The sequence below is a fragment of the Schistocerca nitens genome, chromosome 1 (genome assembly GCF_023898315.1).
Source record: "Schistocerca nitens isolate TAMUIC-IGC-003100 chromosome 1, iqSchNite1.1, whole genome shotgun sequence".
Taxonomy (NCBI): Eukaryota; Metazoa; Arthropoda; class Insecta; order Orthoptera; family Acrididae; genus Schistocerca; species Schistocerca nitens.
Window position 1 is genome coordinate 372,162,657 of NC_064614.1, and position 15,327 is coordinate 372,177,983.

At 47.8% G+C, this 15,327-nt stretch overlaps 1 protein-coding gene across 1 annotated transcript; it reads right to left on the bottom strand.

Annotated features, from left to right (window-relative positions):
• Positions 1–2,032: 2,032 nt before the first annotated feature.
• LOC126248249 (uncharacterized) lies at positions 2,033–11,241 on the bottom strand. Its single transcript, XM_049949128.1, has 4 exons — positions 11,112–11,241; positions 7,537–8,054; positions 3,255–3,462; positions 2,033–2,127 (listed from the first exon to the last, which is right to left on the bottom strand). The coding sequence occupies exons 1-4, from the start codon at positions 11,239–11,241 to the stop codon at positions 2,033–2,035; spliced, it is 951 nt and encodes a 316-aa protein (XP_049805085.1).
• Between the last annotated feature and the right edge of the window lie 4,086 nt (positions 11,242–15,327).

Here is a 15,327-nt window from a genome sequence, read left to right on the forward strand (position 1 = left end):
GCATCACACAACGGAAGCTCAGCTGCTCTGTAGAACCATCATCCTCAACAGCAGAACCAGGAACACGTGGACGGTGCCACCTATGCTGCCAAGAAGCTGCATCTAAAAAGATCAAGTACAACAAGCTGGGAAAGTCAACTGTTACCTGCTCTCAGTGCCACAAACACGTCTGTGGGAAACACTGCAGGAAGACAGTGTTGTGTGAAAAATGCGTTGCAGAATGAGACAGTAAATGTTGTTTGCTTCATGTAGTGTATCGAATTAAAAAAGTCGTTTTTATAAGAAAACACTATTTTGAAACATTATTCCAAAAAATATATAAACTGAATCTCGTGATTTGTTCATTTTATTCCTATTATAATAACATCTTTTATTATCCAGTATACAAAAACAATGTCTAAGCATTTAAACCTAAACAGTCTACTTACACGGTTTGTTGGCAAAATAAGTAATGCGATTGTGACTGTCATTTTGAATAATTATAAATAAATAAATCTCTGTTTATCTCCATACAACTATGTCGTCCAAAAATTTGCAAATGGAGTAGTAGTGCAGAATGAATTTTCATCATAGGTCCCTTCCTTACATCTCGCGGTTGCAAATGGACTTGACAACACAGACAAAAATTTGAATACTGCGAACAGCGGAGGAGGACGAGGAAGGGGAACCACGTATGAGGTTTGAACTCTGTTCGCCCACTTAGCAGTAGAACTGCGTGACAATTTATCTTATTTTGTTCATCGCGTTTATTCTGGGCGGACGTCCCATTACACGCGATCAAGTTCACTGTTCCGTTCAATCAGTTCTTTTATTACAGAGGGCATCCAACCCTCTGAGCGAAGACAGTGAGCTACCGTGCCGGCTATCAGTTCACTGTTTCTATTTTGCTTTTTTTTTACGATTCAGTACACCTTCCTACTTTCATACTTTATCTGTGTTCAGTTTTTGACGGGCTATCCACTGAACCAAATTGACCTCGGAGGGAGGGATGGGAGGGGTGAAATACGATGGGGAGTTTCCCTCGTCAGTTAAAGCTATTGTCTAGACACTGTACATGCTAAGACTTCGTTTTTTTTCTGCCTAAATCAAACTCCTTATGAACCCTGTATCAGCCAGAAAGATTCGTGAATTGTATTCGCAGTTGCGAATACGCACAACAGTGAAAACGTGTCGGTCCGGCAGTTACGGAGAGCGGTCTCCTTAAGCGCTTTGGCTATCCGTGCAGAACTCACGGCCAGACCCAGAGTTCCACCTGCCGTCGTTCCTGCGTCACTGACTGTACTCTAACACAGACGATGTAATTCCTGTACAGGGATGACATTTGTAATTGAAAGTCGCCGCTTGGTATCTGCGGATATATACGATGTTGCAGTGCCTACGTTGAGATGAGCGGTGCAATGTTCGTAACACAGGTACCGCACTATAGTAAGTAAGGAACACGTTCCTACTCTTTCCCACCTGAATTTGACGGAAATTTTCTAGTTTCTGTAGGCATCTTACGAGACCTACTGAAATATAGGAGACAAGTAAGCGAGTAACTTTCCTTTTTTGATGGAGGTGTTTAGTGTTCCATGGGAGTCCTACTAGGTTATCTTAGTATTTGCATTACATCCTGAATGATTTAATAGTTTCGTATTGGTCCACTAATTTTAATTCCTTCTGTGTGTAATAGCTCGCAAACTTGATACTCGATTGTGACAATTTCGCAATTAACGTTGTAGGTTAACAGAGCTGAATATTAGTAGTTAAGACAAGCTTTGTGTACTAAGTAAAAAAAAAAAAAAAAAAAAAATTTCTACCTTAGTTCTCATGACAACTGCCCACTGATTTAATACGGCACGTTGGTTTGCTCAAACCAATTTCAAGGGATATTGAAAGTGTTCTAGTATGCCACTCCAGTAATGGAGTGAAAGTAGTGTAGACATAGATGCCAGTATTTTGTTTTATTTCACCAATAAATAACTTAAAAGCAATTTTGTTGACTATATACATTAAGCAAAGTTTCGAATTACGGGAAGATATCTAGCCGTGATCACTGCTGCGGCAATGATAGGAACTGCTCCGGGTGCAACGAGTCCGTGGACTGAGCTCTGGACAGCGGCTGCTCCTCCTCTGAAGTCTCCGCATCTGAACAAGGAGACACACCGAGTCACGCTAAGGCGGCAAGCAGCGTCCTCGCAATGTTTCATTGCCAGGACGGCTGCCTTCTGAACAACTTTGGAGTAAACATTGTTTTTGAACGTCTTAGCCCCCTCTTTTTTTTTAATTTTCCCCAGTGCGCAAAACAAAACTCGCCACATGACTATACAAGAACTCCAGACATTCGACTAATTATTTCAGTCTTACTCTCGGAAACTATGATCACAACCGTAAGTTGAAGCATAAGCGGCGGAAGAAGCTACTAGGTAGGGCATAACCACCCATGCCGAGCTAACATATACAGCAACAAAATCGGCAAGTCCGTGCAAATCAGCAACCATTGACTTTTGAGATGCCAGCTGCTATTAAAGCCGACCAGCTCGTACAATTTCGCACAAACCGCTAACACTACCCTACAGTGTTAATGCGATATATCACTTATCTGACACTAGACGATGATGAGCCCAGTTATTATAGGAATGTTGATGCTGACCGAGAAGCCATCATCGTTACCTAGCTGCAGCCGTCGAGTAACACCGCTCCACATCAAAGATAATCACCTGCATGATACCTGCTACTAGTAAAGCCTACCCTTGATGACTTGTCGCAGGCAGCAAGAAAACCGCTGCTGCACTTACAACTCGCCGCAACTGTCGAAGAGGTTCCCCTCCCTCCCTCCCTCCCTCCCTCCTCTCCCCCTTGGCTCTTGCCTTGGCACTTTCTGTTCTCTAGACCGTTACCCTTCGTTCAATTTTCGACCCAATTTATCTCCAGATAAGAACGTATTAATGGTCAACCATAACCAGACACGTGCAAACAATAGTACCCACATCTTGCGAGACGTCACTTAATGACAACCAATATGCAAAGATGGCATAAGATGCTAGCTGCAGTAAAAAAATATTTTTACACTAATTATTCCTTGGAAAAAAAGCGCTTTGAGTATTATTCACGTAATGCACAGAATGTTTTATGCAACTTTCTTCCAGAGAAATAAAGACGTTTTCCATGAATTTGTGGAAAATTCATAGATAACTAGGAAGTCTTAAGTAGGTCTTTTCTTGTTTCATTGAATATTAACTGTGACCGCTAACAATTCAGCATGCGTAACTCACCAGATGCTGCTTCAGCTTCTGCGCCGTTCAGTTTGTTCTCCAGTTTGTCCAGCCAGCTGTCCACGATCCTGATCACACTGTTGTATTTCTTAATTATCGTTTTAGCAACCCTGTTAAGTTTCTTCCTGCCGATTTCGCTTATATCTTCGGTTTTATCTAGTGCGGGTCGCACGATCTTCGTTATGTGTTGCGTGATAGCATCATACAACTGAAAAGGAAAGATTTGTTATGCGGTATTCACATAACCATTTGGGAGTTCACATTCATTAACAGTTACCTTTTCCGGCGACTCCCTCACTGCGGGAAATTTCTTCTCTATTGCTACCATGCCTTTGCTAACCGCTTCGTCTGCGTGATGACTAATTGGCCACCAGCTGCTCACTTTGCTTTCTGCGAGTTTGAGAACCGAACCAACAACTTTTTCGGTCAAGTTAAGTGACCAGGTGATGAGGCTAGCCTTTTGCTTTACAGAGCAATACGCATCTTTGCTTTTCTGGACGGCGGTTACCACCGCTGGCCAGTGTTTCAGCAGCTCAGCCATCTTGTATGTCTGCTCTGGCGCCTCCCCAACTGCAGGAGGCTGGGCCGGTGCAGTAGCAGGTACTGCCGGAACAGAGTTATCAGGCTGGACTGGCTTGCCTTCTTCAGACTTGACAACGGTTGATTCGCACATGTTAGGTTGCTAAAACTATTAATTGAAACACACAATTACCACTCAAATATTATAAAAGTCGGTTATTTATAATCAACACTATTAAACCCTACTATGAGAGCTGCGAACTTTCACATACCGGACTGTTAAGGAACCGGTGATCACTACCATACTACGTTCAGATTTTTTTTTTTTTTTTATAAAGGATGGGGCCCCTCCACGCCCGCACCAACGTGGTGACCAACACAAAAGTTTTACTGTCACCTCCGTAAGCATGTTAGTTTTGAATCAGGCGTCACAGGATGCAGGCTGTGATGTTATCCATGCGTCTGGGTAAGACTACTCATTAACATGGTCCATCAGGAGATAGTAGTGGTCGAAAACGATCGAAGGGTAGCGGTTTTAAGAGCAGAGGAAAAAAAGTGCCAAGGCCAGCGCCAAGGGAAAAAAACCTCTGCGACAGTAGGATGGGTGGTAAGGGCAGTAGCGGCTTGCTAGCTGCGACAGAGCATGCAAGGTGAGGGGGGTTAGCGTGAGGTATCGTGCAACGTTACCTATGTACTGCGTGGTTGTCAGCTGGGGCAGTCCGGTGCTGCGGCTGGGCTCGCTTGTAGTCTCCTGGGCCGGCCGCAGTGGCTTACTCCCTGTAACATAGAAATTCGGCGCGGCAGGGCGGCGACGCTTCTGCGATGAAGACTGGCCTATTGGCTCCTCGACCCCTTGCAGTCGGCGTCGCCAGCGGCTCCTCTGCGGCGGCGGTTGTCTTCTTCTTCTTTGCGCCTCTCGCCCGCGCTGCTGCTGGAACAAGAGCTGGGATAGGCGCGCGAACGTCCTTCTGCGAGGTCGCAGGAGTGTTCGCAGGTACGACTGCGCTGAGGCCTTGGGCGAAAACTGCTCGCAGTTGCCTCAAGGCCTCTTCCTTCTCTGCAGCCACGGCGGCTGCGAAGGCAGCCCTCTCCGCCGCCATGACGGCTTTGAGGGCTGCTGTGGCCTCCTTCACGGCGGTGCCGAGTTCGAGGTCACATCTCTTCGCAGGAAGGCGAGCTGCGTCCTGGCTGCTCGTTTCCGAGCGGCCGTCCCTGCCCCTGGCAGGTGGATCTGCTGCTGCGCCGTCCCTCAGCTGCGCCGGGCTGTTCTGCGCCCTACGCCGTTTCCGGCGTCGTCTTCTCTTCTGCTGCTGCGTCGGTGCGGCCGCGGCCGCTTCGCCGCCCCCGGCACGGCTGCGGCTTGAGAAAGCCGAACAGCCGCGCCAACTGGCGACGTGCGGGCCGCCACACCGGACACAAGTCGGCAGAGCGTTGCTGCCGCGGTCGCAGGCGCGGCTGTCGTGCTCACCTGAGCACTTGACGCACCGCGCCGCGTTGCGGCAATACTTCGCAACATGGCCCTCGCCCTGGCACCTGAAGCACTGGGGCTGAGGATCCATGGCGGTCGGGAGAGCCTCTGTCGTAACCGGGAAGCCCAGCAACTTCCGCAAGTCGAAGATGTCACTCCCGCCGTCGACCGTTTGCACGGTCACGGCATAGAGCGGCGCCCTCTTCCTGTTGGTTCGGTTGTGCAACCTTGCGGCTGCACTACCAAACCCGGCTCGCAGCAGCCCTTCCCGGACCGCTGCCTCATCACAGCACCAAGGCAACCCCCGGAGGAGTGCCTTAGTCGTCTTCATCCTTCCTACGGAAGGTGCCTTCTCACGCGCCGGCGGCGCGTCGACGATGTGGTCGGCCACTGCGACCTTGATCGCCCTGTGGTCGGCCACGTTTGCGGCTCGAACGCAGATCAGCGAGTCTGTATCGACAGACTCGTAGACCACCTCGTTCTGAGCGCAGCTCGTCATGGTGTCGAACAGCGCTGTCCACCCTCCTTTGCACTTGACGTACAAAGGGGGGACAGGCCGCGACTCGTCTTCTCGAGAGTTCCTTGCACGGTCGGCAGACTCGGTGAGTTGCACAACCGAAGGACCCTTCGTAGCGGCAGGTTTCCTCTGCGCACGCTTCTTTCCCATGCTGCGAGGCGCGGAACACGACAATTTGCACGCGTTGTCAAAACAACGCACGACAATTTGCTCTCCGCAGCGCCCACAGCACAGAAAACCTCTTCTCGAGCTCTCAACGGCCGAGTAAGCGAAGCGCGCAACACCAGCGATGCGCTCACCTCGCCAGCTCAGGCCGCTCTAGCACGTTCAGATTTGGCTCAGCCAGGAATATATAGCATTTGAGGCGCGCGTCATTGTGCGTTCAACGGTAGAGGGCGTGACTGTCTTCCGTGCCTCACTGTTATTAACATTACCGTTAGCTCTTTTATGCGTACATATATTTTCAAAACAAGTAGCAATATTTATTCAGCATCTAGATGCTTATAGGTGGATTCATCTAAATACAATACTTCAGTAGTATAATCCGCCCAACAAATTGTGCTGCGTGTAGCGATGTAGTGCCAATCGGCCGACAAAAGTTTGTCTTTCGCCACTGCGCGAGGGGCTAAATGCTGTTCTAATACACACGACAGGGTGCAAGACGGAATAACATTTTAAAGAAAGAGTTTCTGGAAAAATTTGAAGAACACGTCATGCGAGGAGTATAGTAATATATATGCAACAAATGAAGCACTTTTTTTCATTTTAAGTAATGGTTTCGTGTGCCACATAGAGAGGACAAAAGTCCTCAGCCTTGTGTATTTCAGTTTATTGGTTTTATTTCCGATATTTAACGGAAATGAAATCTAAAAACCGAATCACCGATAGATTAGATCTTAGATTTCATTTCCGATACGTATCGGAAATAAGACCGAAATACAGACAGTTGATGGACTCGTATTCATGAAACATACTAGCTTCATTGTTAGAAATGTTACAAAAGTCCATCTACTACGAACAGCAAAGTGTAGAACTATTTTTACAGTTCTAACAGTTGATAAATGTTTCATTTCTTATATGTCTGTTATTGCATTTATTAGACGATCTGCGCCGATACTTCTGTTGTCTTTCTTCTTCTAATTCGAAATTTATTTGTTGAACTTACAGGGGACTTCGTTTATTCTACATACTTAATTTTGTGACGGCGTTCGTAGCTACAAACACCGCCACACTTTTAGTAGCGGGCCGACCGGTCCGCTGGAACAGTGAACAGAAAGAATGAAACCCGAACATTCGGATTGAATGAAAGTCGGTACTTATCTTTATTTCGAAGATACAGAAACACAGTGGTGAACATTGTCTCTACAGAAATCTGTCTAGTTCGAGTCGGGGCAGCTAGGTCAGCGTCGGCTGACGACAAATAACAACTCTGCTGCGATGTACCCACACTGACTAGCAAGTACACACTGCGGTGGCGAGTATACAACTGTGTGGCAGAATCCAGAACTGTCCTAGCGCTCGCGACTCCAGCGCTTAAGAAGCCAGAAGCCAGCGGTGGCGCGCGCAGACTTGCGGCGATTTCCTGTATCGCTGGCGCTGCTTATGCGGACGGCGTCCGGACTTTGATGCTGCCAACCTTTTTGGCAGCGGGCTCGGTTGGCATTACTGGCTAGGATATAACACTCCTCCCCCCCAAATCGCCGCACCGTCGTTGAATAATGACGTGGCGAGCGTCGACGGCGGGGGAGGGGTCTGGCCGCAGACGTAGCAGAAGAGACCGGGGCGGAGACTGTTGTCGGTGGCAGTCCCCGGTCCGCACCCCAGCATTGGCTGCGCGGGGCCTCGGGAAACACCGACTGAAAACCGAGGTCAGGGTGCACGCCTGTGACCACGGGCGCAGCTTCTGGTACTGGACGCGACGGGGCGTCGGGACCCACGAAGAGAGGCAGCGTCTCCTGACGCTGCGTCGACGGCTGCTGAGTGGGCGCCGGACAAGGCGCTGCGGTGTCAGACTCCTTGGGGGTGCCCAAGGAAAGCGGCGGCAGTACAGGCTGCACAGCCACCGCTTGGGAAGGCGGCCCGGCTGAGGGGTTGACGTCCATCAGCTCCGAAGGCGGTGGCGACTGAAGAGGGACCGCAGGCGCCGGAGCGACCACCCGGGTCGCTCCCGTATGAAGCTGCGCGGGAGGCATCAACGGGACGGGCTGTCGGTGTGGTGGCGGCGACGGCTGCTGCTGCTGCCCTAGGGGCGGCAGCGAAGTCGGAAGGCGCGGCTGGAACCCGCCGCGGACCAAATCTGTGGACAAAGAACGAGCGGCAGAATCCGGGCGGCCAGCGCGGCGCAACTGGTTCTGATGCCTCCTGTGCACCCCAGTAGCACCTTGAACAGTATAAAAACCGCGACCCTGGACACTTATCATGGTACCACGTTCCCAACGACGGCGACCGTGATAAACTCTGAAAAAAACGGCGTCGTTGCGCTGAAAACGCGTGCGATGCTCAGAAGCGGCGGGTCGATCCGGGGGGTGCAACAACCGTAGTAGGGTGCGATGACGACGGCCGTGGAGAAGCTCCGCAGGCGAAGGACCGTCGCGTGGCGTGGTCCGGTACGACGACAGGAACGTGATGAGGGCCTGCTGACGAGAGTGCGTAGCACGAAGGCGGTCCATATGATCCTTGAATGTGCGTACAAAACGTTCCGCTGCACCATTCCATTGAGGGTGGAACGGCGGAGTAAGAACATGGCGAATGCCATTGGCAGAACAAAAACTTTCAAATTCAGCAGAGGTAAATTGTGGACCATTGTCAGACACAAACTTCTGGAAGACCCTCAATACAAAAAATTGAAGTCAACGCCTGTATAGTTTGTGCAGACGTTGTAGACTGCATGGGCACAACAAACGGAAAATTACTAAATGCATCTATCACGATGAGCCAACGAGAATTCCAATATGGACCAGCGAAATCAATATGTACTCGCTGCCAGGGACCGGCAGGGCGTGCCCACTCAAAATAGCGTTGAGGCGGAGCAGCTTGGTGTTCGGCACACGTCGAACAATCTGTAGACATCTGCGTAATCTGCTTATCAATGCCGATCCATGTACAATGACGGCGGGCAAGCTGCTTGGTGCGGACCACTCCCCAATGACCTTGATGCAACAAGTCGAGGACCTTGGATTGGAGCACTTGGGGAACCACTACACGAAGCTGGTCATTCTCGGTGCGTAACAGCAAAACTCCGTGCGAAACAGACAACAGATGACGTTGCGGATAATAGCGACGAACCACAGGATCCGATATGTCCTTTGCCTTGGACGGCCAACCACGTTGAACAAAACGTAATAGTAAACTCAGATGAGGATCCGTAGCTGTTTCACGTGCCACCTGACGATAATCAATCGGAAAATCCCGGAGGGATTGATGCTCATCGGCGTCAATCTGATGGCAAGAGTCGTCAGAGGAATCGAAGACATCATCCGCAGCAATCGGCAATCTAGAAAGCGCGTCAGCGTTTGCATGCTGAGCTGTAGGGCGATACAGTATCTCATACTGGTATTGTGATAACAAAAGAGCCCAACGTTGTAGTCTGAGCTGTCCGCTGAGGAACTGGTTTAGACGGATGAAACAGTGACGTCAGGGGCTTGTGATCTGTTACTAAATAGAATGGTCTACCATAGAGGTAGTGATGGAATTTTGTGACACCGAACACAAGAGCCAACGCTTCCTTGTCCAATTGGCTATAATTACACTGAGCTTTGTTTAGCAATTTAGATGCGAACGCAATAGGACGTTCGGTGTTACCGACTCGGTGAGACAACACAGCACCGAGGCCGAAAGAAGAGGCATCACAAGCTAACACCAGAGGCTTGTTAGGGTCGTAATGGACCAGACAACGATCATTCAATAAAGCCTCTTTAAGCTGCTGAAAGGCTGATTGGCAATCAGCTGACCACACAAACGGAACATTCTTACGGCGGAGACGATGCAACGGTGCAGCAATCTGTGATGCATTAGGTATAAACCTAATATAATATGTCAATTTGCCAAGAACTGCTTGCAATTCATGCAGATTGCGAGGGGCGGGCAAATCACGAGTAGCTGCTAAATGTGACTGGGAGGGATGAATGCCTTGAGCATTAATAACATGTCCCAGATACTCCAACTCCGTAAGGAAAAATGAACATTTATCGATGTTGCAACGTAGGCCTGCCTGAGACAACACTGTAAACAAACACTCCAAATTACGGAAATGTTCAGCAGGCGTCCGACCGGACACAACAATATCGTCTAAATAGTTGCAACACGATGGCACATTAGCCAGAAGTTGTGACAAAAAACGCTGAAAAACAGCTGGAGCTGACGCACAACCAAAAGGCAAACGCAGAAAACGGAACAACCCCAACGACGTGTTTATGACAAAATACTGTTGTGATTGCTCGTCGAGGGGCAATTGCAAATATGCTTCACGGAGATCAATTTTGGAAAAGAAACGAGCTTCCCCTAACTTATCCATCAGCTCGTCCGGTCTAGGCAAAGGAAAAGAATCAATGACAGTCTGAGGATTAACGGTCGACTTAAAATCAGCACACAACCGTAACTTGCCAGACGGTTTCTTTATAATAACTAAGGGAGAAGCCCACTGGCTCGCTGAAACGGGTTGAATAACACCTTTGTTTTGCCAATGACGAAGTTCATCTTCTACAGGTGCCCGGAGGGCGTGAGGCACTGGACGAGCACGAAAAAAATCGAGGCTGAGCATTATCTTTTAACGTAATATGAGCGGCAAAGTTCGCAGCACAACCTAGTTCGTCTGTAAATATGTCACTGTAACGTTTACACAAATCGGTTATGCTGTCTTGAGGAACAACAACAGAATTAAGTTGCAACACATTGTCTTGGATAGACAGGCCAAACAAGTCAAAACAGTCTAATCCGAAAATGTTTACACTGTATGTAGCGCGGAGCACTGTGAATGAAACTGTTTTGGTATTGCCACGGAATGTGGCTGGCACGCTACATACACCTAACACAGGAATTTGTTCTCCACTATACGTGGCCAAAGAATGTTTTGCCGCTGAAAGTTTAGGGCGGCCGATAGCCGCATACGTAGCACTATTTATGAGAGTCACAGACGCACCAGTGTCTAATTGAAAATTGAAGGTCTTATCCTGGATGCGTAGCTTCACAAATATTTTATTACACTGTCTCTGGATCGGTGCAGTGGAGGCGGAAGACACAAAATCAGCGCGTTTAGCGCGTGTTCGCTGCTTACGACAACTCGTGGGTTGGGCGGGTGGAACAACTCCCGCTTCACTTGCAGTCTGTACATAACTTTTTACAGCGTTTGAATTACGCTTGGGTCGCATAGCAGAGGGCTGGGTGGGCGGCTTATTGCGAACAAGTTTATTACCCACACGAACCGTGGAAGAGTCTTTAAACCCGACCTTCTGGGCGGGCTGGCTTTGAAGAACATGAATATCCATGGGCTGGGCAGCACTAGAATTGTTCTTGCGTTTACGCAAACAAACAGTCTGGATGTGTCCTTTCCTTTGACAAAAGTGACAAACCGCGTTTCTTAACGGGCAACGTTCACGAGGATGAGCAAGAACACACTTAGGGCAAGACTTAACTCTATCATTTTGCACACGCGGCTGACGAATGTGTTTAACATGACGCGGCCGGCTAGTGTTTACAGTCTGACTCTGCCGGTGGGGCCGCGGGCGTGACAGAACTTGCTTAGCACAGGCAATTTGAGAAATACATGGCTGATCTAACTCACACTCAGCATAGTCAAAAGTATCTTGGGCTTCAATGATGTTCATCACAGTCTCTAATGACGGGTCAGGCAACTTTAAGATAGCAGCACGAATACGAGAATCTGCAATGTTTTGAGTAATAGCGTCTCGTAACATGGTATCACTGTAGGAAGCTCCACACACACAATTAAATCGGCACTGACGGGTGAGGCCCCGTAAATCTGTTAACCACTGTTTATTAGATTGATGTGGCAGTTTCTTTAATCTGAAGAACTTTAATCTGGCTGCTGCCACATGAACTCGCGACTCGAAATACTCAGCAAGCTTGGTAACCACAACGTCATAGTCTAAAGCTTCTGGCTTGGATTCCGGGCACAACTTACAGAGTAGTCTATAGACTTCCACGCCTGCAGTGGAAATTAAATAAAGCTGCCGCTCTTTACCTGTGATTTTGTAGACTGTCATGTGTGCCTGCAACTGCGCGAAATATTCTCGCCATTCTTCCCGTGAGGCATCAAAAGCACGGAAGGGTGGTGCTGCCTGTGCTTGTTCCGTGTGTGGTGGTGGATTAGCCGCTTGTTTGGCGATTGCTTCCACCAGACTTTGTATTTGCTGACTCTGTAACAAGATCAACTGTTGTAATTCGGCAGACATAGTGAACACAAATTAAACCAGCCCCCAAAATTCTATCTCAAGAAACAAGTTGAACCAGCCCTACACACGAGTTCGGAAGTCCTCGTCGCCAGTTTTGTGACGGCGTTCGTAGCTACAAACACCGCCACACTTTTAGTAGCGGGCCGACCGGTCCGCTGGAACAGTGAACAGAAAGAATGAAACCCGAACATTCGGATTGAATGAAAGTCGGTACTTATCTTTATTTCGAAGATACAGAAACACAGTGGTGAACATTGTCTCTACAGAAATCTGTCTAGTTCGAGTCGGGGCAGCTAGGTCAGCGTCGGCTGACGACAAATAACAACTCTGCTGCGATGTACCCACACTGACTAGCAAGTACACACTGCGGTGGCGAGTATACAACTGAGCGGCAGAATCCAGAACTGTCCTAGCGCTCACGACTCCAGCGCTTAAGAAGCCAGAAGCCAGCGGTGGCGCGCGCAGACTTGCGGCGATTTCCTGTATCGCTGGCGCTGCTTATGCGGACGGCGTCCGGACTTTGATGCTGCCAACCTTTTTGGCAGCGGGCTCGGTTGGCATTACTGGCTAGGATATAACACTTAAACTATACAATAAGGTTTGTATACATATTTTATTTATTTTGCTTTACTTTCCTCAAGAAACTGTAAACCACACTGAAGGTTTCAGGTGTTATTTTAGATCATAACTGTGCGAATACAGCTGCCCTGAATTTGAGGTTCTCATAACCTTCGCCAATGGCTGGAACTGACAGCCTCTCCTTGCAAGCTTGCAGCCTCGTTCACGTCTGCATCGAATTCTTTTTCGTTAAGAATGGTTTGGTGATTTTCCAACAGCTCCGGAAAGCACTTTTCATCCTTACTTAGACTATTACGAAAATCATTAGCTGCTTAAGTAACAGAATGGGGGTGAATTTCTTTCCTTGCATTAGCCACTTTGCGCGCAGCTTTTCTCGGCCTTTTCATTTTTTTTAATTTAGGCAATGTTGCCTCTAAAACTGCCAAGGCAAACTCCCGTTTCTCTTTCTGTGTAAACCCAAGCGGGATCTCGTAGAACACAAACTCAATAAACTTAGGTAAACGTATCACAACAGCAGGACGGCGTTGTAATCGCCAAGTTCAGTCGGTTGGAATGTTATGTAGGCTGGGACGAAACTGGTCGGTCGGTCGGCCGATAATTGGTGCGTGTGTAGAGGCCCAAAACGTTGACGCCATGGCACAACTGCTTGCTACACCAGCGCCACATTCGCGAGGTTTCTACCGGGAAACATTTACACTGATCAGTCAGACGCAAAGGTTCAATTCATATGCATGTACTTTATTCCGGTAGCAATTTTGAATAGTGCATGTTTGTTTTCGTTTTACTGGAGATACGTTGTTTCTGAAAAACTGAAAGAACTCCGGAATAAATCTATCATTACGCCTTTCGTATATAAGTGTTGTGTTCCTGTTTTTATTCGATCTGCTGCAATTATTCTGAAATAATGTAGCATTTGTAACGTAGGTGGTTCGTTCATTATTATTTAATGTTGCTGGAGCTCTATCTGAAACGCGAAGATGTCAAACATAGCTAAATGTCGACATTTGTGCCACGTCAATGACGCTGGCTTATGAAATAGCGTAACGCCATCAAAAAATCGAAGTCTTTCACTTTCCGTAACTGACCAACGTAGTCTACATAGTCGCGTGTAGGACACTTTACATTTCTCCCGAACAATCAATGTTTTATTTAATGTTTGGAGGAGGCATAAAATTAATGTTCTGCATAGAATATTAGCAGATTTCGCGAAAATGTTTTCACCAATATGATAACCACTTGTTTTGTCATGCTGAAAGTTGACATTTAGTGGTTGACTTGTAATTTAAATTAGTAAAATTCATTCTGGGCCTGCGTAAGGAATTTTTGTAGTTTCACACAAAATTCAGAGGAGTCCACACTGACATGCTTCTGTATCTGACGGTGAGATGGTACGTTATTATTTTTCGAACTGCTTTTTCTAGCGTTACTTACAACCCCAGACACTGCTAAGCAGGTGCCATATGCATATGGCTGTTTAATGGGCAGTGCTTATCTGCTATATATGTTTGTTGGACCTCTCTCGTAATGTAGAAAGAGATATTTTGGAAACTTTGGTGGTGTTTTTGCGAGACGTGTTTGCATGGTTCTGTTGCATGATACTGGAACGGAATATGTATCAACCTGTGGGCAGTGCAGTGCAGATGTTGTACCTACCCCGACACAGCGGGTAAGAGTCTACAAATTTCTATTGCACGACATTAGTGGAACCTCGTTTAATGGAGTCTGCTGTCTGGAACGAGAGGGGGCATCGATTAACTTCAAGGAAAATTTAAACCTGCTTACTTTCCATGTTACAACTCATTTTATTACTTCTCTTCAAATCACATTAATCATGGAATGGAAACACACAGCAACAGAATGTACCAGCGTGACTTCAAACACTTTATTACAGGAAATGTTCAAAATGTCCTCCGTTAGCGAGGATACATGCATCCACCCTCCGTCGCATGGAATCCCTGATGCGCTGATGCAGCCCTGGAGAATGGCGTATTGTATCACAGCTGTCCACAATACGAGCACGAAGAGTCTCTACATTTGGTACCGGGGTTGCGTAGACATGAGCTTTCAAAAGCCCCAATAAATGAAAGTCAAGAAGGTTGAGGTCAGGAGAGCGTGGAGGCCATGGAATTGGTCCGCCTCTACCAATCCATCGGTCACCGAATCTGTTGTTGAGAAGCGTACGAACACTTCGACTGAAATGTGCAGGAGCTCCATCGTGCATGAACCACATGTTGTGTCGTACTTGTAAAGGCACATGTTCTAGGAGCACAGGTAGAGTATCCCGTATGAAATCATGATAACGTGCTCCATTGAGCGTAGATGGAAGAACATGGGGCCCAATCAAGACATCACCAACAATGCCTGCCCAAACGTTCACGGAAAATCAGTGTTGATGACGTGTTGCACAATTGCGTGCGGATTCTCGTCAGCCCACACATGTTTATTGTGAAAATTTAAAATTTTATCACGTTGGAATGAAGCCTCATCCGTAAAGAGAACATTTGCACTGAAATGAGGATTGACACATTGTTGGATGAACCATTCGCAGAAGTGTACCTGTGGAGGCCAATCAGCTGCTGA